The 22,634-nt window shown below is 38.2% G+C and overlaps 1 protein-coding gene and 1 long non-coding RNA gene across 4 annotated transcripts in view; one reads left to right on the top strand and one right to left on the bottom strand.

Moving 5' to 3' along the window:
• BCHE (butyrylcholinesterase) overlaps nucleotides 1–22,634 on the bottom strand; it is a 407,570-nt gene that overhangs the window by 17,011 nt on the left and 367,925 nt on the right. For 2 of the 3 annotated variants that reach the window (XM_061452611.1, XM_061452610.1), the window contains exon 2: nucleotides 6,216–7,734. In XM_061452611.1, the coding sequence (XP_061308595.1) occupies nucleotides 6,216–7,729 (1,514 nt within the window). In that variant the 5' untranslated portion in view covers nucleotides 7,730–7,734. Of the gene's footprint in view, nucleotides 1–6,215; nucleotides 7,735–10,822; nucleotides 10,973–22,634 lie in introns of those variants that run through there. The other variant, XM_061452609.1, reaches the window with a different exon arrangement.
• The window catches only part of LOC133268853 (uncharacterized), a 302,382-nt gene that overhangs the window by 244,083 nt on the left and 35,665 nt on the right, over nucleotides 1–22,634 (top strand). The gene's annotated exons all lie outside the window — the stretch shown is intronic.

Raw genomic sequence — 22,634 nt, 5'->3', positions numbered from 1 at the left:
GGTAGAGAACACAGATGGCAGCCAGAGATGTCTGGGAAAGCAGACAATGGCAGCTTTTAATTTTACATCTGTGCTAGCATATAATTGTGTAACATCACTAATCAGCATGAAATGCCTGATTTCTACTTGTGCAGCTTCTAGATTTGTGGGGACAGAATCTCACAAATCCTGTGACTAAATTGCTAACTACATTTACCCACAACTGCTTTCTCTTGCAGCTGATTGAAAAAAAAAATTAAACACCATATCGAGCTACCTTCAAAGATATGGTGTTAGGTAACCTCTATTGCTCCTCATTTCCTCTTTTCTCCCTTTTGCCACTTCCCTGAAACAAGCCAACCTCTTGTGCTGGGGAGTAAATTAAAATGTGTACCAAAAGGTTTCCATTCTTCATGTGAAATTTCTCACTAGGACTTCAGATTAGTGTTCCAGAACCACTTGGAAAAATTGGGTTTGTAAACCTTTTAAACTTCAATTTCTGTCTTTTGATGCCGAAACAAGGACTAAGCTGCAGAAAAACAGCACAAAAGAGTGCCCTAAAAAGAGGATCAACCGTGGGTTACCCTTAATTAGAATTTCACAGTGACTTTTGCAACCACATATTTACATGCCTGCAAAAGTTATGATGTTGGGAAAGCAATCCTTAATCCTAGATTATCTCTGGCCCGAGAGATAGCTGCCAAATGCAGCTCTCTAGTTACTGATTTCTTCCATGATGCACTATTTCCAAATAGATTGCTAAAAAAGATGCGTCCATTACTGGTTCTGAATATAACAACATGTGGATCCTGGAAAGATGATGAGTCTCTTTTAAGAACCCCAAAACCAAAAACGAAGGTGGAGAAATAGGAATAATACTTTTCATGACTACGATTTCCACAAGCTTTTTCATGGCTCAAATTATTCTCATGAAAGAGTGAGCATGAGAATGCATCTGCCCTTTTGGGTCAAAATTAGATCTTTGTTTTCCTAAAATTGGAAGTTAAGACTTTCTATCTATATTTTTGTACTTTTAGAAAAATCTGCCATGCTTCTTTTATACTTCTTTGGTTTTTGCTTCACACCCAGAAATTTTTTATTCTGTATCCTTGACCTGATCCACTCAAATCACTAGTTAAGATGACAAATGACTTATTCTAAATGAACATGAGATGCCAGAAGCAGCAGCCTCAGGGAAAGTCTCATCTTGATCCCACTGTTCTACAGCTTCAGTGCATTCGAAGACATGGTGGGGACCAGAAACCAGGTCTCAGCTGAGTGTCTTTCTGGCCTGTGAGCATGGGCTAATCTTAGGAAAAAATACAACCCACAGTAAATTTCTTACCTTGAAATAGCTTATTCATATGTAAAACTACCTAGTTTCAAAACTGTTAGAAAATTAAAAGTAATTGGAGCTTTTTACTTCCCTCCCCCCCCCCCCCAGTATATTCATTGCTTTCCATACATAGAATATATAGGTCCCCAGTTCAATGTGCTGTCTGGACTCTATATGAGGCTGTTGTTTTTGTTCTCACCACTCTGAAACTACTCTCTATAAAAATGTTGTGATAAATTGGTAACAAAAGCACTGAAATTTATTATATGTCTACCAGTGGAACATCAGGGAAAGGCAATAATAACCAGGCAAAGTACTTCAGAGCTTTAGTGGAACAATCAAAGCCTCACAAATTCCCCTAAAATACAGAAGGAAATATTTCAAAGGCTTCACTTTATAGAAAAAGCTGTAAAGATTTGTTTCAGCAGTTGTAAAAGTGGCAGTGAGACAAGTTTTGCCAGTTTCCTCTTAGCCAAAACGTTTTTTCACAAAGCCTTAAAAATATTATCTTTGTATGTTCCACTACATTATTATTTGAGTTTTCATCTCATCTGATTTGTCTGTCTCTTTGTCACTTTATGTCACTCATGTCTAAAGAATACAGGTACCAAATCTAATGAATAAAGTAATGCAAAAGGCATAGCCAAGCACCCAGTGATTGGGATGCCATATATTTTTTTTTCATGATAGATAAAACTTCCTCTCACTAGAGTTAGCAGAGCATTCTGCTGCTTATGACTGATAGTACCTGTTAGTGCCACTTACTTTCAAAAGCTTTCTGAAGAATAACAAAAATGCAGCAATTAATTTTAAAAGTGTTTAAAAAGAGAAATTTAAATTCACAATCACGTCACTTAAAGTGTGACAGAGAGCATTCAGAAGGCCACTGCAAACTGACATACTATTGTTAAAGTGAACTTTACTTACACACAAACATAATCTTACTGAGCCGGAATACCATTTGACCACACCTCTTTGCCGGTCTAATTTTAATGACATCTGGAATGTTATCAAATCATTTTAAAACTAACAATTGATCTTCAATTGCCAGTGTTCTTAAATATGAGGATCAACTGGGGAGTGTGTAACTGAGTGTAAGTTATCCACACTGCCAGTGTGCTTAGCCACATCTCCATGGTAGGTGCTTACCTCTGACCTGTAGTCTATCTTCGAGCATTATTAGATAGAAATAATCCAAAGGGTTGATCCTAAACATCACTACTGATCTATACTTTCTTCAAGCTACTTTGTGTTAACTGCTTGAACAGCAGTTGAAGTAATTTGTTTTATTTTATTTTTATTTTTTTGATTCTTCTCAGACTATGCAATACAAAATAACATTATTTACATGGGCAAATACTGCAGACAGTGATTAGCAGCCTATCCCTGTGTGCAGTAACAGAGGTAGATACTGTATCCATAGTTCCAAGAGGTTCCTAAACTCCTGAATCCTATTCTGGATAATGAATCTGCAAGGAATCTGCCTGAGTGAAAAGCTTATTGCCAAAGAAGAATGTTTCGGGAAGGTCTTCATTAATGTTACAGACCTCATAAATGTATTTCAGATTCCTAAAAAATGACACTGTTCCCACGGGTACTGAAGAGAGATATCCGTGTATGAAGTCAGCATCTAACTTCAAGCATCACAGTAAAATGTCTTTCACATGACCTGATGAATCATCTATATTACCCATTCATGTTCAAAAAAGAAAATATTTATCCCTTTTATTTTTCCAGCAAAAAGAGGCTGTTATCACTAATATTTATTTTTAGCAAGGATGTGAAATAAGTAGAGCCTAGAGACTTGGAAAATGGCATCAGTTATTGATGGGTGTGGTGGTTGAGGGGGAAACTCTTGGACTGGCTGACAAGTCTTCTTTTGTTTACTGAGATGTTGAAATCAAGAATTTCACATACACCCTTGGGATCCTTCGAAGGAGTCAGTTCTCTTTTTCTCCCTAACATCTTTTCTTTTGTTCTTACATGTCATTATGTATTTCTCATGAGTTTTCTCACTTTTACTCTTCCAATTCTCTTCCCCCGTCCCACTGTGGGAGGATGAGCAACTGGCTGGGTTGTGCTTAGCTGCTGGCTGGGGTTAAACCATGACAGAAACAGAAAATGCTCCTACAGGGAATTCCTTTGACTTTTCACATCACCATTTTTATTCCTAGTGCTTATGTTAGAATGAAAAACAGAGGTCATTAGGGTCAAAGTATGGGCTTGAAGACATGCATGTGGTGAGCTGAGCTGTCTCTCGGTCTCCCCCAACCAGAAAGTACCAGAAGAAAACCAATCTCTCTCTTTCAGTTTTTCTTGACTCCTTTGTATCTTCTTTCCTGCTCTTCTCTTGCTTGTATTTTTGTACTTCTGCACATTAGAATATCGGTCAAACACCCTCACTAAAAATTATGTTGTTAAATATTTCTGATTTTCATTTTTTTGCTTGACTTTCTCCTCATCTACTGGATACATCAATGATAAAGTAATTTTCCCCTCAGATGCTTGCCTTTTGCTCATGCCAGAATTCACAATAATGTCAATTATGTCAAATGGGGCTTCCCCATTTCTTTGTAAATGTTTACTGCATGGTCAAATGTGTCAGGAAAACAAGGATCACCTATTATATTACTTTTGGAATTATTAAGAATTTTTATTATTTCCCAACTTGTTATGCACTATGAGTAAAGTGTTACAGAACCTCAGGGATCTGTGTTCTGAATGATGAGGAAAGTGTCACACAGTGAGTTACTACTGATCTGATCCTTTACTGTTACATAAATTGCATGATTATATTGTTCACCTTAATCCAGATGGTTTTGGTACTTAAGGTGGAGACAGAGGAAGGGATTATTTGCTGTTTGCTGTGGAAACCACTTGAAATTCAACCTGCAGGTTAATCTATTATGCAAATGATAGACTAGATGATGGGACTGACTTATATAAGCTTAAACCTGAATGTACCTTACGTTGTTTAATTTTAGCTAACTACAGTGACAGAGACAGTGTACTCTACTTTGCATAGCAGGTTATTGAAATTTTAATATGTATATATGTATGCATAAAAATTATATACTTAAAAGTTAAATATATCTATATAATCCACTGGAAAACAATACTTCACAAAAATACAAATATTGTTCTGCAAAATCTAGTATAGACTTGAATTTTTGTTTTCCTACTAAGAAAGAGTTCTGTTTAATGGAAAGATTTGTTATCTCTGCTGTAAGATCTTCATTGTAGACTCCTGCAGGACAGGTTGTAAAGCTGCAGTTAGGAATCTTCACTCAGTTTACTCTCCACTAAGGACCTAATGACACCAGCTTCAATGCAGTGTTGTCATAGCATGTCTTTGTGATGCAGGAATTGTTACCAAGCTTTACCTGACCTCATTCTGCAGTCTTCATCTTGGGAATCTATCCGATGCATTTTTGGCATAGATAAATCAACCACACAGCTCAATTCCAGAATGTACACCCCTGCTGAATCTTTTTCTCTGTGCTATAGTCTTTCATACCAAATTCATATGAAGTGGTGTCATCAGTCTCCAAGTAAAGAGGGAAGTGAAAAGAGCTCATAGATTAAATTTTAGATTGAATTTTACAATAAAACCTGTATCAAAACATTATGCATTGATGAATATAACTATCTATATAGTAATTTTCTGAGTTTTAATATGCTCACCACTGAGCAAAAATTGTATTACAAGCTTCAACAAATAAAGGGAATAAAGTTGTTAATTGTAATTAGTATTCCTACATATCAAGGCAAACAATCACACCTGTTGAAAAGCAAATCTGTTTAAAAAAAAACAACAAAACAAACACATAAAAATAAGCTGTTAGTTCACCTTGGGACTTTGTTCCAAAGTTGATTTCAGCCTTTACAAATCTATGTATCCTTCACAAAGCAAAAGAAAAGTGCACCAAGGAAATAAAATTGATGCAGGATTTGAGTTAATGAAACAATTTAAAGTGTGAATTAAGATTGTAATTTCATGTTCTGTCATGTACAGATTTTTATATATATTTTTTCTCAGGAGAGAGCACAAACTAAACTTCTGAGAAGACAAGCTACCTTCCCAACCCATCAGGCTTTCAGCCTTGAGACTACATGACTGTAGTAGTGGCTGTTTTTCTTACCACACAGAAATGTTTTCGTTTCAGAATGAATACTGTGTTGAGAGACCCACAACCCTGCCAAGCAGAATGAGGGCTGTTTTACTTCTCTGGGATGCCAGCTAAATAGACCTAATGAGGAGCTGTATTTGAATCATTTCAAACATCCAAATGAAATATGGCTATTTGCTTTTTATACAAGCTGGCATATATTTCACTTAAAGATTAGTTTAATTAAAATAACAAGTGATTTTTCATCTGCTTCAGTGAAAACCAGACTTATACTTACAGTACAGATGGAAAGATAGGCTTTCTGAAAAGAACATCCTGTAATCCCAATCACTTCATGTGAACATGATATACCTCCATATTATACACATGCATGTTCTGACCAATTACATCTTAAAGAAAATCGAGCTTTTTACTTTTACTTCTACTGTTGGAAGTCACTACCAGAATTTGAATTATTCTGTTTCTAAAACTTTAAGCCATCAGCTTCCTTTGTGCAACTGCTGCCATGAAAAAAAATAAAAAAAAATTAAAAAATTGGCATTTGCTTTTATGTGTGGATACACACTATTTTCTTAAGCTCATCCAATACAGTAAGCTATACATCAACAGTTTGTTTTACTAAGACAGTGTTTTTATCAGAACTAAAATTGGAATTCTGGCTTCCTCATCGTTCTCACAAGGCTCAAAATTACCACCAAAACAGTTAAGCTTTTTCTGCCTGTGAAACAACAAGCATCTGACCAATCAAACAACTTCCATAGTAAACTTACCCAGTTTTTGCAAAAGTTGCCCAGTATCTCAGCATGGACCGACTTAAGATTTCTTCAGCTTTGGTGTAATTCACTCTTCTTTCTAGGGGTAATCCGAACACAAACTCAATCTCATAACCGTGCATTACTCCCATCCACTCTGGCCAAGGGAGCTTTGAGGATCGATGTTCAAAGAAATAAAAGAATGCATTGTTTCCTAGGTGTGCAAATTTTTTTGTGAATTGTATTGCAGGACATATTATGTTGTAGTCACCAATAACATCATCCATGGCATCACGGTACTGTTCTGGCTTTTGCTCATTTTCCCAATCTGTGTACTGAAAAATGATTGATTCTATTGCAAGTTGGCTTGCTTCTGGAAAGGACACAGTTAAAGCTGTTTCAAATTCTGTTTTATTGATCAAGCCATCACTATCCTTGCTGAAGCCAGGGACTCCATATACTAGAAATGCTGATCCTTCATCTTTATTAACACCAACTAAGATCTGTGTTTGTTTGAAATGGCCGTTCTCAATCAACGTTTCTGGCATGTCAGAGAGAAAATCACCATCCACAGTTGGACAAAAAAAGATTTGCAAAAGAGTGTGATATGTTACAACAAAAATTTCATTCTCCACTATATCCTGTGGGTCCTTGTCTTTGAGGCAGAGAATTAACTCTTTCTCATTGCTGGTGGGACACTGGAGTTGTTTAGCTAAAGCTACTGTTCTGTTTCTGGCTTCAGATGCTGTTACTGCAGCCCAAGGGGCATTTGCAGATCCACTTTGCATGATGGCTCTTGTGAATAAAGGATGGCTTTTAGGAGAAAGGATATGGTAGCTGACAGAAGCTGAGCCAGCGCTCTCTCCAAATATAGTCACACTTTTTGGATTGCCTCCAAATGCTGCTATGTTCTCTTGGACCCACTGAAGTGCTAATCTTTGATCGAATAAACCTGCATTTCCAGGAGCTTCCTTGTTTCCTGGCAAAGCCAAAAATCCTAATGCACCAGTCCTGTAGTTCATGGAAACTACAATGACTCTTTCTACTCTGGCCAGAAACCTGCCATCATAGACTGGTAGGGAACTTGACCCAGTCTCAAAGCCACCACCATATATCCACACCATGACAGTTGCATTCTTGGGTTTGGGAGAAGGGACCCATACATTAAGGTATAAGCAGTCTTCACTTAGGTTAGTTTTTGGATTCCACATCTCTGATCCAGGAAATCCTGGATAAGTTGTATCTATAAGCTGGTAACAAGAGTTTGCATGTTTTGTGGCATCCCATACTTCTGACCACTTCTCACAAGGCTCTGGTTTTTGAAATCTCAGTTTACCAATGGGTGGCTGTCCATAAGGTATTCCAAGAAAAGCTGTCACAGTTCCCCCCAGTACCTGCAGGCTCATCCCTCTGACTCTGCCTTTTTTGGTTGTAATGATGTTGTCTTCAGGCATTACCTTCCTGGCAAACATATACAGAAGAAACCACATAAGAAATCTGGCATAGAGACTTGTGCCATTTGTCCAAACCATGATACCTGAAACAGGAAAAAAGAAATCTAGAATTAGTATTGTAATGTATTAGTACCAGAGCCAAAACAGTTTAGTCAAAAAGGGTGTAGATCATCCCGAGGGCATTGAAAATAAGGTGGTACTGCTGCAAAAAGCTCAGAACTATTTTATCATAAATGCTTGTTAGTTGTGTTGTGAAGACTGCATTTGGTGTTTAGGATTTGTTACAGTACTTCAGATAAACTCAGTTGCCAAAAAAATCCATAGAACTGAAGAAGACGGACCAGGGAAGGTAAAGTCGTATAAACCCATTTCTGACTACTTCAGTTAGCAGATGACTTAACCACTTGCATTTCCACTGGCATGACAAACAGGACATTTTATGATCTGTGACAGAAAATGCCATGCCAGACTAGCCATTATTCTGTTAGAGGTTATTCTAGCATTTGTATTCTCAAATCAATAATGTGATAATAAACATCATTAGGCACAGACTTTTCCGATACAAACACACATCCCATGAACACTTAAAAGGAGCTTGAAGCCTAGTTTTAATCCAAGAATTTCCAGGTCCACATAAGTTTTGAACTGTATGCTGGTCTCACAGTAGATGCCATTAAGATGACATTGCTATAAACTCAAAGCACTGGGTGATTTCACTGTCCTACTCCTATGCTGCAAGATGTGAAAGTGCTTGAACAAGTGAAGTACATGAAGGACTTCTGAACTGAATGTCAGTTGGTGTACAGAGGTTCACCAAGACCTAAATAAAATATTTCTTTTGAGATCTTTTTCTCTAAAGAAACTTAACCAAGTTTATAACCATCATAGTAATGAGAAGTAGTCACACTTCTACTACTTAGAATAAACATTAAAATCCTAAAAAGCCAAGGTTTTCTTTAATATATGTAGGTGGTGCACAATAATTTAACTATAGCCTGGCGTTTGCTTCCTGAAAACTTCCAATGATAATTAATATTATCTTAAAGCTAAGGGTATAGATGTTTATTATGTACCCCATTTAAGCATGCTAATAGTCCTATTTAAGCCAACATTTTCAAATACTATAAAACCCCCAGTATCTTCCCCTCGAAAGTGAAAACTCAGGAAAAGACTATTTGCGAAAACCCATTTCTATGGTTTACATATTTGAAAACATTCAACAAAGTTCCTAATTTTTGCTTGTTGCCCTGTCATACATAGTGTACTCTGTCCTGCCGCTTTAAACAGGCTATTCTTTGTTAATGAGAAGCACTTGTTTCCTTAAAAGGAACTACTCTAATTTTTGTGGAAAGTACAGCTGTGGCTTAATCTGAGCTCCTCCTGCTTGTTTGCGTACTCTTGTAAATGAACTAAGAAAATGGTGGGGGCGGGGGGGGGGGGGGGGGGAAGGGGAAGAGGAAGGGGAAAGATTGTGCGCAAAGAAGTTCCTAACTTTGAGATAGCATCAAAGGAGAAGGAAGGATCCCTAGAGAAAATATTTTATCATCCAACCGGTAGAAAATAAATTTTAGAAAACGTAAGCATTTGTGCTTTTGTCTTTTTATTAAAGAAAGAAAAAGATAAGGTGGTAAATGGGGGCAATAGACTTCAGAGCTGGTCTAACACTCCACATAGCCTTCAGCTTGACTTTTAGAATCAAATGCCCCCATATACGCTAAACTTTAGAGACGTGAGTAGTCAATCTGGATGATTCATGTGGTCCAGCAGCTCCCAATAAGTTTGGGTAAGCAGAGGCTTGCTCTGTCAGCATGCGGTAGCCTCACAGGAGTCTCATATAATTTAGCGGTATTTAGCTCCTATCTCTATGTGTCAGTCATTTCTGTTCTGTTCATTCCTGTAATAAAATCTTTAAAAGGCTGGGTGAGGAATGTTACGTAAGGATTAGTTTAGGGCTAAACTCTTTCACCCTATCTCACAGTCAACCGAGGCAACTGGGGTGGCTGTGAGAAATGTAAGTGGCAGGGATCTGGTACTTGAGCATCCAATGCACAGCACTGTGAGATAGGAGAAGTAATTTCTGCAAGTCTGTGGTTTCGCTGACACTGACTTTCTTCACATATTCACTTCTAAAATACCACCCAGGATCAAACCACAAAACCAAGCTGGAAATAATAAAATTTCAAACTTCATCATTATGAAGAAGAGAAAATGACCCTAAGAAAAGCAAGAGATGTTGAAGCTCCTAAAGCTTTCAATATCTAAGTAGTAATTAAATTAACTCCCCTCTTTACTTTCCTGGTAATTAAAAAGGAAAAGGATGGGAGGAAAACACTGTAGCATTGCAAGACAGAGAGGCATAAATTTTCAACCTAAGAAGTTTTAGATAAGAAAAAAATGAGAAAAAAATAATTTTAATGAGCTCTTTAAAAGAACAGGTGGCATTTTAAACAAAAAGTTTTAAATAGATCACTGAAAAATGCAGAAGTTTTGTGTTGCTGAATGACAGCACTTGTCTCAAGGTACTCTGCTAATATTAACGAAAATAGAAAGAGAAAGGGGATTATTATTGCACCTTGAATGTATGGCAAATATTACATTTAATAAGGTTTTAATGTTGCATTAAAACAAATTCAACAACATAAAGTACACTGAGCAAAACAAACATTACTGGATTATTACTGTGCGAATAAAAGGGTCAGAAGATTGCTTTAGCTCATCAGCATTAACCGAACAGAGACATATCACATAATGTATTTGCATACTTTAAAAAGCTGCTGCTGTAGTACTTTCCTCCAGCAAAAGTTAAACAGGCTACACTTTTCTATTCTTATTCAGCAAGGGAACACAATTTACTTCAACGACTATTTCTTCTTGCAAATCTTCACCCAGGCAAGAAATCTATACATAAGACTATATAATCACTATTTAAATAGAAAAGATGGTTGAATTAATAAGTGATTTCTAGCTTAGCTTAATTTACTTAGCCCAGGATCCCTTGGATAATGCCAAGGTCTGATACACATGCCTGCTTACTCGTTCTGTTTGCATAGCAGTTTTCCCAAGAGAGCAACAAATGAGCAGAGCTTTTAAAAGTTCCCAATCCCCTTGCAAATCAAGCTGAACTGTAAATTAATCTGGCAGACAGAGATGTGTAAATAGAGAATCACTTACCCTGCTTCTATTACAAGAACTACAAAGTTTTTGAGAGTCAGGATCTTTGAATACTTCAGGGAAAACGCAGATGCAGCTGCTGCTTCAGCCCGTAAATTGGACAGTACTGTCATTATGATCAACTGTTTCTGACACAAAGCTCGCGAGAGCTGGCAGCAGCAACTTGATCTGCAGGCAGCCATTCCTTAGTCTGACATCCGCTCAAAGGCTATTCGTATAGTTGTACAAATGCTACAGAGATAAACTCATTTTGGAGCAAGTAAGGAATGAGCTTCTACAGGAAAGGGAACAGAGATTTGTTCTTAGCATGGAGCAAAACTTTTAAATCTAGAAAGATAAACAGAATTATAAACATAATAAAATCCTGCCTCTCTTTCCTTCATCTTGCTTAGAGCACCAATCTTACCTGTACTCGTTTTGTTGTTGTACAGCTCAAGGTTAGCGCCATTTTAAAGTACCTCAAACTTTTCACTGTAAGATAAGGAGTTATTTTTGGGTTTAAGCAACTGTGGCAGATAAAAAAGGAGTGTCCTCTACACAGACATGTCAACAACTGGCAAGCATCAGTTGCATTACTTGACTCATGGCCATCTGCAGGATACGGCAGAAAGCTTCATTGTCCTCATTTGATGTTAGGGTTAAAAATGGTACTCATATAGTGTCACACCCTTTTTCTCCCTGCTCTTAGGCTTCAAACACAAAATCACCCATGCTGCTTAGTACACCTGATACCCTCCTTTTGCCTGAACCTTTTAAGCATTTTTCCCACCACAATTCAGCACTTCAGAAGCAAACCCAGTCTAAACTGCAGGTCAGAGCTGTCAGGGTTGCAGCTACAGACATGTCCTGTAATGCCGGGGGAATATTTAAATTGCAAATATTTTGAGGTACAAATGAAGGCAGAATAGAGAAGAAGGGTGGAGAAAATAAATAGACTGCATACAACCACTTGCAAAATGTCATGTCAAACCCACATCCCCAAGCCACAACTTGAAACCAGAAGACCACCCCTTGGTGGTGAGGCTGCTGGCCCCCTAGCATTGTATCTCTGGTTCTGCTCTGGAAAAAAAGAAACTTTTTCACTGTTTCAGGTTTACTTCTACTGAGAGCTTTTGCTTACCCCATTAGAGCTGAAGACAACTACAGTCTCTCTGTTTAATAATCAAACTACAGTTCTGTTTCAATTACACAAAAGCAATATTTGGCAATGCATTGAACAGGAATAAAGCAGAAATAAAAAGTTAAGTGTGAAGTTTATAGACCTTACTATGGAGACTACAAATTATTTTTAAAAGCTACCATATGAAAGAATGTTTTCATAGAGAAAATCTTAAGAAAGCATGCTCATTCAGTTTCTCCCACTAATTTTACTGTTTACTTTTAGGATAAGAACATTCAATAGGTATATTGCAGGGACATGTCCATTGGAGATAATATGTCCCTGTGGAAGATTAAAGCAGGTTATAAAACCTTAAGATTTCAGTATGGAAGTATCAAATATAATTGCTAGTTGGGAATTCAGAATCCTTAGCCAAGATTGTTATCTCAGTAATATAAATAGAAATATTTAATAACAAAATAAGATTGATTTGGAATCATCAATAGTGACAATTCTTGCAGATCACAACTTTTCAAATGCAGTTTCCTGCAGGAAAAGCTAAGTTGTGATCTTTAAATAAAGGCAGTATTCAATGTTCTCTGACATGCACATTCACTGGCTTCGTCTAATGCCTCTTGAACTCATTTGGAAATGTGGCCAGGTGACATACATTTGCTTCATTTCCATGACATTAGGGGAATGAATCATAAGCTCAAAATCATGTTAGAAGCCTCTATTAAATAAAGCACTTCTGATGCTTATGGCAAACCATTGTATTCTCAACCCTCATTGCTGCCTTGAGCTGTAGAGAAACAGTAAGATACTCAAACACTAAAAATGTTGTTTCAGGTTTCATCTGTTTTCCAGCATCGTCTGTATTGTCCTGCATCAGCTGTCACTGCTGCTCCCTTTCCCTCTCCTCACCCAACTCTTCTTCCCAGTACAGTGCCAAGGGAACCTGGAACAGATTGCTGCTCTGAGCCAAACACAGTTACCAAATACAAAATGTGGAGCATTTCTATGGACTCTGACAAGGTGAATCAACTGTTTCAGGCTGTTTCTTAGGTGGTAGAAAATACTGAGTTCAGCCTTGGGTTTAACTGGATGTCTTCAGGGAAGGGGGTCATTAGGACAGACTGTTTAGACTGTTGCTTTTCTCGGCTATTATACATTAGTCTAATATTAAACTATTTTGCTGTCCTTTTAAAGAAAACCAAGCCCTTTTCTATAATTCTTTCCTTTAATTAAAAAATTAACATATAAATTAAAGTTTTACAACTGTGTGCTGTGAAAGACAACACTTATATTTTAGTTATTACTTAGCTTACTGTCCTGGGTTCAGCAATAGCAGTCATTTTTCTCCTTCTTGGTAGCTGGTGCAGTGCAGTGTTTTGACTTTCGGCTCAGGAACAGAGCTGATAACAATAATGTTTTGGTTTGGCCAAGGACTTTGTGAGCCTCATGCTCTGCTAGGGAGGAGGGAAAGCCAGGAGGAAGCAGAGACAGGACACCTGACCCAAGCTAGCCAAAGAGGTATTCCATACCACAGCACATCATGCCCAGGATGTAACTGAGAGTTACCCAGAAGGGGTTGGAGAAGGCATCGGTCAGAGCTTGGTTGGGCTTGGGGGTGAGTTATCGGTTGGCTGGTGGTGAGGTGTTGTATTCTCTTCCCTTGTTATTTCCTTTATCATTGTTATTATTGGTAGTAGCAGTAGTGATTTGTGTTATACCTTAGTTACTAAACTGTTCTTATCTCAGCCCGTGGGTGTTGACACGGGAGTCACGGACAATGCAGAGATGATCAATGTGATCAAGCGATTGCCAAATTTATTACAAAGCCTTAACTCCTTATATACTGTTTCTTACAGCACTTACAGTGATTTGGCATATTATGATTGGATACATGTCTTGAAGACCCTTAGTGATTAAGCACAGGTGTGAGAACTTGACCTCAAAAGCTTGCCAACAGTCCACCATTCTCATTAACTCAGTGAATTCCAGCTTCTTCTTATCTTGCTTGCTTAAGCTCCTTCGGGCCTCTCATGGCCTTGCTGTATCTTTCAGGATTATTCAGAGTTTATGTACCAATTATGCGTTCTCCTGTGAGAACACTGTCTCCACACGTGGGAGTTGCATTCGTTTCGATTCTCCTCTCCATCCTTCCGGGAGTAGGGGGAGAGCAAGAAGAGGGGGGAGTGAGTGATCGAGCCCTCTGCCTGGTTTTAAACCACGACAGTTCTTTTTCGTGCCCAACGTGGGCCACGAAGGGTTGAGATAATGACAGATCTGACCAGCTGACCGATAACTCGCCCCCCCCCCCCCCCCAGCCCGACCAAGCTCTGACCGATACCTCCTCCAACCCCACAGTCTCCCAGCCCTTCCGGCTAACTCCCAGTTACATCCTGGGCATGACGTGCTGTGGTATGGAATACCTCTTTGACTAGCTTGGGTCAGGTGTCCTGTCTCTGCTTCCTCCCGGCTTCCCCTCCTCCCTGGCAGAGCATGAGGCTCACAGAGTCCTTGGTCAAACCAAAACATCATTGTTATTAGCTCTGTTCCTGAGCTGAAAGTCAAAACACTGCACTGCACCAGCTACCAAGAAGGAGAAAAATGACTGCTACTGCTAAACCCTGGACACTTACTAAAAATACCTGCTTGAAAATTAGAGATTAAATACATTTAAAGCCTTTAGTAATTCGGTGTAGACTGGTCATTTTCTCAGTTTTCCTTTGGGAGTTTGAAAGGAAACGAGGTACAAACTAGCAGGTAGAACACCATACATATACATGTGTGTGTGTATATACATATATAAATGCTGTTATAAATATATACATATATACATATATACATATATACATATATGTACATATACTAGTACTTTTAGATAGATCCATCTATCTACCTATGGGGGTTCCAGAGGGTTACGTAAATTTTCATTGAAGGCAAGGTTCTTGAATATCACCACCAAAGACAGTGGTGTCTTTTCATTATAGAATGTGTACACATACATATGAAACTGATGTCACACTGGTGTATGAGTTTTATATGGGAGGTGTCCAAGTCTCTTAAGAAATGAAAGCAAAGACCAGCTCTAGGAAAGAATGTTATTTAGTAGGCTAAGAAGTAGAGAGAATTTTAAAAAAGACATACTATAGAATTATCAACATTTTTGTTATAATTTAATTCATTATTAAACTGCCCTTTGGGATATTTCCTAATCATATATACACTTATTAATATCCTAAATTATGCACATTCTGGGTTATCTTCAGGATTTACCTAATAGAGCTGGGAAATTTATGAGAGATTCTGAGCTTTCAAGTTCTACTTGGATGTGGAGAGTCCCATTCATCAGCTTTGATCCTGGCCTTCCAAGCAAACTACAGCCTCACAAAGAGCATCTGGGCTCCTGTAAATATAACTGATCTGAAACGCTTTGCAAAACAGTAAAGGAAATCTCATATGAAGTGTGTGCATGTGTGAGGAAATATTTACATGCTATTAGCATGTAAAATCATAGAATCATAGAATGGTTTGGTTTGGAAAGGATCTTAAGGTCATCTAGTTCCAAGCTCTCTTCCATGGGCAGGGTCACCTCATCCTAAACCATGTTGCCATGGCCTTGAACACTGCCAGGGATGAAGCATATTTTAGTTGCTGAGGGGAAAATCAAAAGGCAAATTATAGCTAAAATATATGAAATATCATTGGTATGAAAATGCAGGGAGGTTTTTAAAAAATCCAGCCCTGGTAAGATCTTGAGCGGAGGCTTGGCTGTCTCTCATCCCTGGCTGAGTTTTTACACTGAACATCTGTGTGACCTTGGTTCAAATCTTTGAGAAAACCACTACGTTGTGAGAAAAAGCTGTGAGGAAAACAAGCAAACTCAAGCTGTACAAGATAGGAAAGGTAAAATTGCCACAGTTATGATTGCCAAGATGGAGACAGCAGTCCAAGGACTCAGAAGGAAAACCAGAAAAGCTGCAGGCTGTGGAATCTTCATGTAAAAAGCACAAAAGAAAGGAGTTCAGCAGCAGCAAGGAACTACTGATGTTTGGCTTTGGAGCTTGCTTTCATGTTATTCTACCATGCATATTAGGAAATAAATACTTTCACTTACTTGCAGAGCATCTTTCCATGCCCAAATATAATGACCCAGAAAGGTTACACCTTCCTCCTCCTTCTGTCTTTCTTTTGCAAATCTCATACTTGGTGCTGTACCAAACACCTTTGAATACCCCTGAACGTAAACCAGGGTCACCCTAAATAAATCTGGAGAGAGCTTAAACGTTGCTACAGGTGATTGTGTTTGGTTGTCAGACCTGTTTGAAATTCTGTTGTTATTCTGGTTATTCAAAGAAACCTCACTCCAGAGGAGCTTCCAGGAGTAGCAGAAGTTCCCAGCCACAGACCTGAAGAGTACTTTGATCATATTAGGAAAATTGTCTTAGATACATACCGTGAAAATGGATACCAATTTATTAACTATACAGAAGACACTAACAGTCATATAAGACATTAAACATGATTATATTTTCCTCTTATTGGTTCAATTATGATCCGCTGTACCTTTTTCCTTATTACTCTAATTATAGGTATAATTTCCTCTTTATTAGCACAATTATGGTCTGTACCTTTATAAAATTCTTGGAGAAATCACAGCCAATGAGAAAATACAGCCAGTTAAAAGATAAAGGTATTATTGTTGCTATTATTTCTTTTGAATGTTCACTTACTCTTAATTCTTTATGATACTTTTACATAACTCAGTATTTTGTCTCATATAGGGATCAGATTTAATAAAGTAAAAAAAATAATGAATGTATATACAATATATCTTGCATGATGTTATTTTAGCCTGCTCTTTTGCTTGTAACAGGCAAAATTGGAGTGTCAGCAAAGAGCTGAAATCTTGTGTGAGCATGATAAAGCTAATTAAATTATGTTGGGTTTCACAGATTTCTGCAGAAGATTAATTAATTTACAATATAACTGGTTTTTATTTTTGTTTCCTTTTTCTTTCCTACTGATAGTAAAGTCTAACTGCTTTAAATTATCTAAAGACATCTGAATAACCAAGCTGGGTTACTGGTAATCACCTACTGACAACAGTGTGATGTTCACAAGGATAACATGTCCTCTCATACCGAAACTCTGTGAATAACTAAGGAGTTTGATGAGCTCATTTGAATTTGTTAAGTAGAATTTGTATCTGGAAGGTGGGAACTCTTCCTGATTCACAATTCTCTCAATTCTCACTCTTTACTTTAGGCCTTATCACTAACATGATCCTCCATCTTTCAGTTTCTGCATCCACAGGAGGGATACACATCTCTAATGAAAAATGCCATAGATATGTTCAAAGGTTTATCTTAAGCCACTGCAGTTTTCAGATTTCAATTTCATCCGGCATGTTGAAAATAGGAATGAAAGAATTGAGCCTTGCATCAGGACCTGCTGGGATCTGCAGGTGGGAAGTTACAGAGGAAACAAGTTAGAGAGGAAAGAAGTGCCCCAGTCTCATCTCCAATAAATGGGTTACAGCACCTGAATATGATGCAACTATGGATTTTAGTGAAAATAATAGGTGTTTGTTAGGAGTTAAAACTTGAGATCCACTTGTGCCCTGTTGTTGCTCTATGTGGGTCTGAAGCCTGTGAGAGAGGAAGTTTCAGAGGTTACTGCAGCCCACATGCAATGAAAGCAGCTGGGCTGCACCTTTTCAGTGGCTTTAAGTAGGAGGAAAGAAGAGTAGATGTTGGTCAACATCAGGTCACAGGATGTTGTTTTATTTTTCCTCTCTACACCTGCATAAGGGCAAAACTAAAAATATTCCAGAGCTCTTTTTCCTTTATTTTCTATAATTCTCAGCTGGTTTGATCTCTTCACCTATGTGTTTCATGAAAGAAATATAACTTTGGGAAAAACAGACAACCATGGAAGAGGTTGTGCTTATTTTGTTACCACAGTGGCACAACTGATCTCTGCCATAGGGTCATGCCCAGAGATCATTCTGCTCATAAAGCTCAGACACTGCTGAGTACTGTTGTAGTCCCATCAGAGAAGCAAACTCCCTGGCCCCTTCGTTCTCTGCATGTGTAACTGTTGTGTAATCATGAAAATCTCATTATAAACATCTGTGCAAATTTTTCAGGAAGATGCCATAAGTGGTGAATATCAGGTAATTCATCACAGTGCCAACTGCTTGAAAAACAAAGTTGTCAGAACAGGTGGCTTAGCGGTAAAGTACAGTAGACTCCCTCAAGTCTTGCTATATGTCTGTGCATTAAGTATATAACATTAACTTAAAGGTAATATGATGTGCAAAATACAATGTTCCATATGAAGTTCAAGGATATAAATAAAAATATTAAGAGCATATTGGTTCTGACAAAACATTAATAATATATAACTATTAGAAAACATTATTTTGTAAGAGAGTTATTCTTCTTCAGTAACCTTCATTAGTTTCTTAACACCATTCTGCTTGTGATTATTTTGCCCTATGCAGATTTCTGATATATTAAACTACCCCATAAACTCATCTTTTCTTCCTCTTGCCTTTGTTTGCACAAAAGAAAGTATGCAAGCCTGAAACAACACTGACTTTTCCAGCCTCTTTCTCCTTATGATGTAGTAGCATTTTAGCATTGAAAACAATCCGTAAGGGTATTTTTCCTTAGCAGGGGTTGCAGCAAGTTGAAACAGGGAAGGAAACTTCAGTACACTGATAGAGAACATGGCACCATGGACAGACCTTGAGGACCTTCTCTGGGGAGTAAAGGCATTTTTAGCACTTGCAGGAACATTATGATTCTCTGCTCATTCTCTCACTTTTGCCTGAAGGCACGTTCAGTCCACAATGCAAAAAGACAGCCCATCACCTGAAAGACTTTCTATTGAAGTTATCAGACCAAGGTTACTGGGAAACTGAAAGATGTGCCCAAGATCATAAAAAAGACTGACTTGCATTCAGACACCCAGAACTTTAGAACACCATCATTCTTGGTTTGTTTTAAATCCCCCAGTTTTATAGCTGCAGTTTGGTAGGTTTCCTCTCAATATATTACTAAAGGCTGAAGACTTTCTGATGGTAATCTTGAATAAAAGCAGCATTTCCATCCATTTTTCACAGCAAACAGAAGCCAGCCCCTGGGATTCAGAGGCTGCAGTTTCTAAGTCACACACTGGCAAAAATCAAAAGTTACTGCAGAATAGTCCTGTGCTCCTGAGCTGATAGACACAGCATGGGGAAGAAAAGGCACTTCAGAGCAGTCTGCCCAGGAGCTGCCAGTGGCTTTTGGAGCCACCACCACAGCTGTGAATCTTTAGTGCACAATAATTAATCATAATAAAGGTTGTAGTGAGGATTTGGTCTGGAAATGAATTTAGAAGGCACAGATGGAATATTATGGCACAAAACCACGTACCTTCATTTTTGCCAAAGCAGTGACTCACATTGAAGGAAACCCACAGGTAGGCAGGCAGGTGCTGCTAAGTTAAGTTTTACACAGTTTGCTTTTCAGTGCCTATCCAGCAGGAACACAGCTTTAATAAAATGTCAGTCTATTTCCTAGTGCCACTGGAGTAATAAAGTGCAAGACTTGCTAAGATTTACTCCGTGAAAACATTCAAATTATTTTAATTTTTGTGTTCATGCAAAAAAACCTTCCATCACCAGCTGATGAAAACATTGAAGATTTTGAATGTCACACAAAGAAATGTAAGTGCATGTGGTATTGCCTTTCTGATTAAGCACACTTGGTTTTATATATGAACTGTCCTCAGTGAAAGGACATTTACCAGTGTTTAACATTTAACCTTTTGAAAAGTGAGAAGCAATTTGCTTTCTTATGCTGCCTTTTCTCCTCCTTTCATTCCACCCCTCCAATTTTCAGTCAGCTCTTCTCAGTGTTGCCAAAAAAATGTGCAGCGATGTTCCTACATGCAGAGTATAAAATATAGTTTTTCTAATAAATGTTAACAACAGCCATAAAACAGCAAAATAAGATAATGCTAAGAAAACCAATCAGTAAAACTCTGTGCAAGAATTACGTATTGGTGCATGAAATAGGAAAAGAGCTGACTCAAAAAGGGCTTTGTAGAGAAGCCTGGAAGCTATTTCAAGGGAAAATGGGCAAGAAATAAAATTTATCAAACGCTGTTGAGGTAATTATACCAAAATGGACAGGAAACAATGTGTTTGATGAAAGAGAAACCAAGTGAACAGATCCAGTTCTTTTCCATGCTTCTCAAATTATTGTCTTTTTGGGCTTAAGTGATCCCAGTGCAAATAATTTCAAGCTAATGCTGAGACAGATGTTTCAGCAATGGGTGCCTGGACAGTAGCATTTTAGTTCATGCTAAATACCTGATGCATGGGGAATGGAGATTCAGTCTATGGGATCGGTCTCAAACTTCTACAAACTCAGGAAAGAAAAAAATAATAAAAGAAATAAAGAAATAAAAAGCCCTGCAGTGTGTACATCGTCAGATCCTCAGAACTGGCTCTTTTGTTGCTCTCACCAAGCTGCCCTATTTGCTACTGCAGCCACAGTGTGTCCGTGAGTAGCTTCCCATCCCAATACGCACACCTACACATGTCCAGCTCATCTCTGCAAACAAACCCAAAGGCCATCTGGTCGGTCAGCAGAAAATGGGACTGTGCACAGTCAGTACCTAACAGCCTTCAGAACTGAGCCATGGTAAACATAAATATGCATTGATTTTGGATAATCAAATAAAGAATCAGTAGGATATATACATATATACATATATACATATATAAATACATATACATAAAAACATCCCCAAGCTCTAGTGTCTGCTCTGTGGACTTAAAGCTTTTGAACCCTGAGCAATGGAAGGTAAACATGGGAAGTTAGCCCCCATCTTAAGCCGTTCTTCCTTTGGCATCTCTTGTCCTGGATATAGGATTGTTATGGGATGAGCTATCAAAGGGCTGTTCAACAGGCAAGGAATGTCTACCTAGTATGCTACACTTGAGCTAAAATATGAGCCAGGATCCCAAGGATCTGTGCGTATTAAGTTGAGATTTTCCAGCTTAGTCATTTCTGCTCCACACACAGACTCAGCAGCAGAACATACAGAAGTGCTTCCTGTGCCTCAATGGATATTTATTCGATAAGGTGGCTGAATGACAGACAAATTGTTTCCCTCCACACCTGAAGATAATGAGGGGGAAAACCAATCTGCTAAAGCCAACAATCTCACTTGAATAATGGGCATGGGATTCTCAAAGAATAGTAAAATCCCAAATATCTGTTGGAGTTCTTAGTGACACCGCAGTGAATGCACAATCTAGTGCTGATAACCAGCATTCAACACAGCAAACATCCAAAGAACAACCTACATTTACTGGTTGGTGACACTTTCTAAAGTGTTCTCTCTGCCTCATTACTGGGTTAAAGATCTTTAGCAAGATCACTTTGAATTTATTGTATGGAAATTTTATTATACATTTATACAGAGCAAGCCTTTGTCTCAGAAAGTGCTACCAGGCCTTCTCTCCATGACTGGAGTTTCAGTCATGATCAGGACTTCACATATAATGGGGTGTGCAGAAAGATCGACTATGAGTAGCTTTAGTGAAAAACTTTCAATTTAAGGTAAGTGGTATCTGGTGGAAGCAGAAAGATGGGACATGCACACTGTAAACCACAAAGCAACATAAAGCATATAGCCACATGACTGTAAGGCAATTGGTGGTAAAGTTGTGTGGAAATGTTTATGGGAAGCTCCTTCCCATAAAGAAGAACAGAGAGGTGTTTTTCTGAGATAGGGTCAGTCAGAAATGAAGTCTGGAGTTTTTGGCAGAAGCTGGCACCTCAACAGCAGTGAAAATAAGAGGTAGGATGAGGGCAGGCAGTGAGGACAAGTCATTCAGAAGGAAGCAGGAAGGACTCTGGTGGGGTCAGGGTGCAATATGCCACTGCCTACTGCAGTTATTAACAAGTCTACCTTTGACAGGATGCCGTAAGAGTTTCTCCACAAGACACCTGCTATGTCACATCATGTGAGTGCACAGGATAGAGCTATTAATGACCTTTAATGCGATACTCCACATCCTGACAATGTATGCTATTAGGCAGTCTTTAATCGCCAGATCATGGCTATTGATATACCAACCCTAAGATCTCTGAAGATGTACAATGCAAAAGTGTGCTATCCACATCTGCAGCAGTATATAGTAAAACCATTAGGCAAAGACTCAAAATATTATCTAGTTCAAAGGAATATGATGAAATTACAAGCCTGAGCATCCACAGATCCAGTGCATGCTAAAAGTAATCTGAATTTTTATTTTTGTGGCCCCCACTTATTCTTCTGTTACTGACTGTTACAACCAGCTTTTCAAAAATATAGCAAAAATATTGCTGCTTATTTTCCTGCCAGACTGCTTGTATCATTTTAATTTAGGAAGCAAACCATTTTACAATATTCATAGACATGTAAATGAGTCAAAAATTATGTTTATTTTGTTGCTTTCCAAATTTAAGCTGACCTAAATAATTTAATACAAAATTTGTAGCAATGAGAACACAATTTGGTGGACAGGTATGGGGACACATTGAATTTATACAACAGAATTTTTACTCCTCTGAGTAAAAGATGATTCACCCTCTAAATGTACTGCAAACGCTGATTCAGCATTCACTTTGTTGGCACGAACGGCACTGTGAAAACAAT

The sequence above is a fragment of the Pezoporus flaviventris genome, unplaced genomic scaffold (genome assembly GCF_033815535.1).
Source record: "Pezoporus flaviventris isolate CSIRO_AGI_PZ_B2104156 unplaced genomic scaffold, CSIRO_AGI_Pfla_v1 ptg000013l, whole genome shotgun sequence".
NCBI lineage: Eukaryota > Metazoa > Chordata > Aves > Psittaciformes > Psittacidae > Pezoporus > Pezoporus flaviventris.
This window is presented reverse-complemented; position numbering and strand designations above follow the sequence as displayed.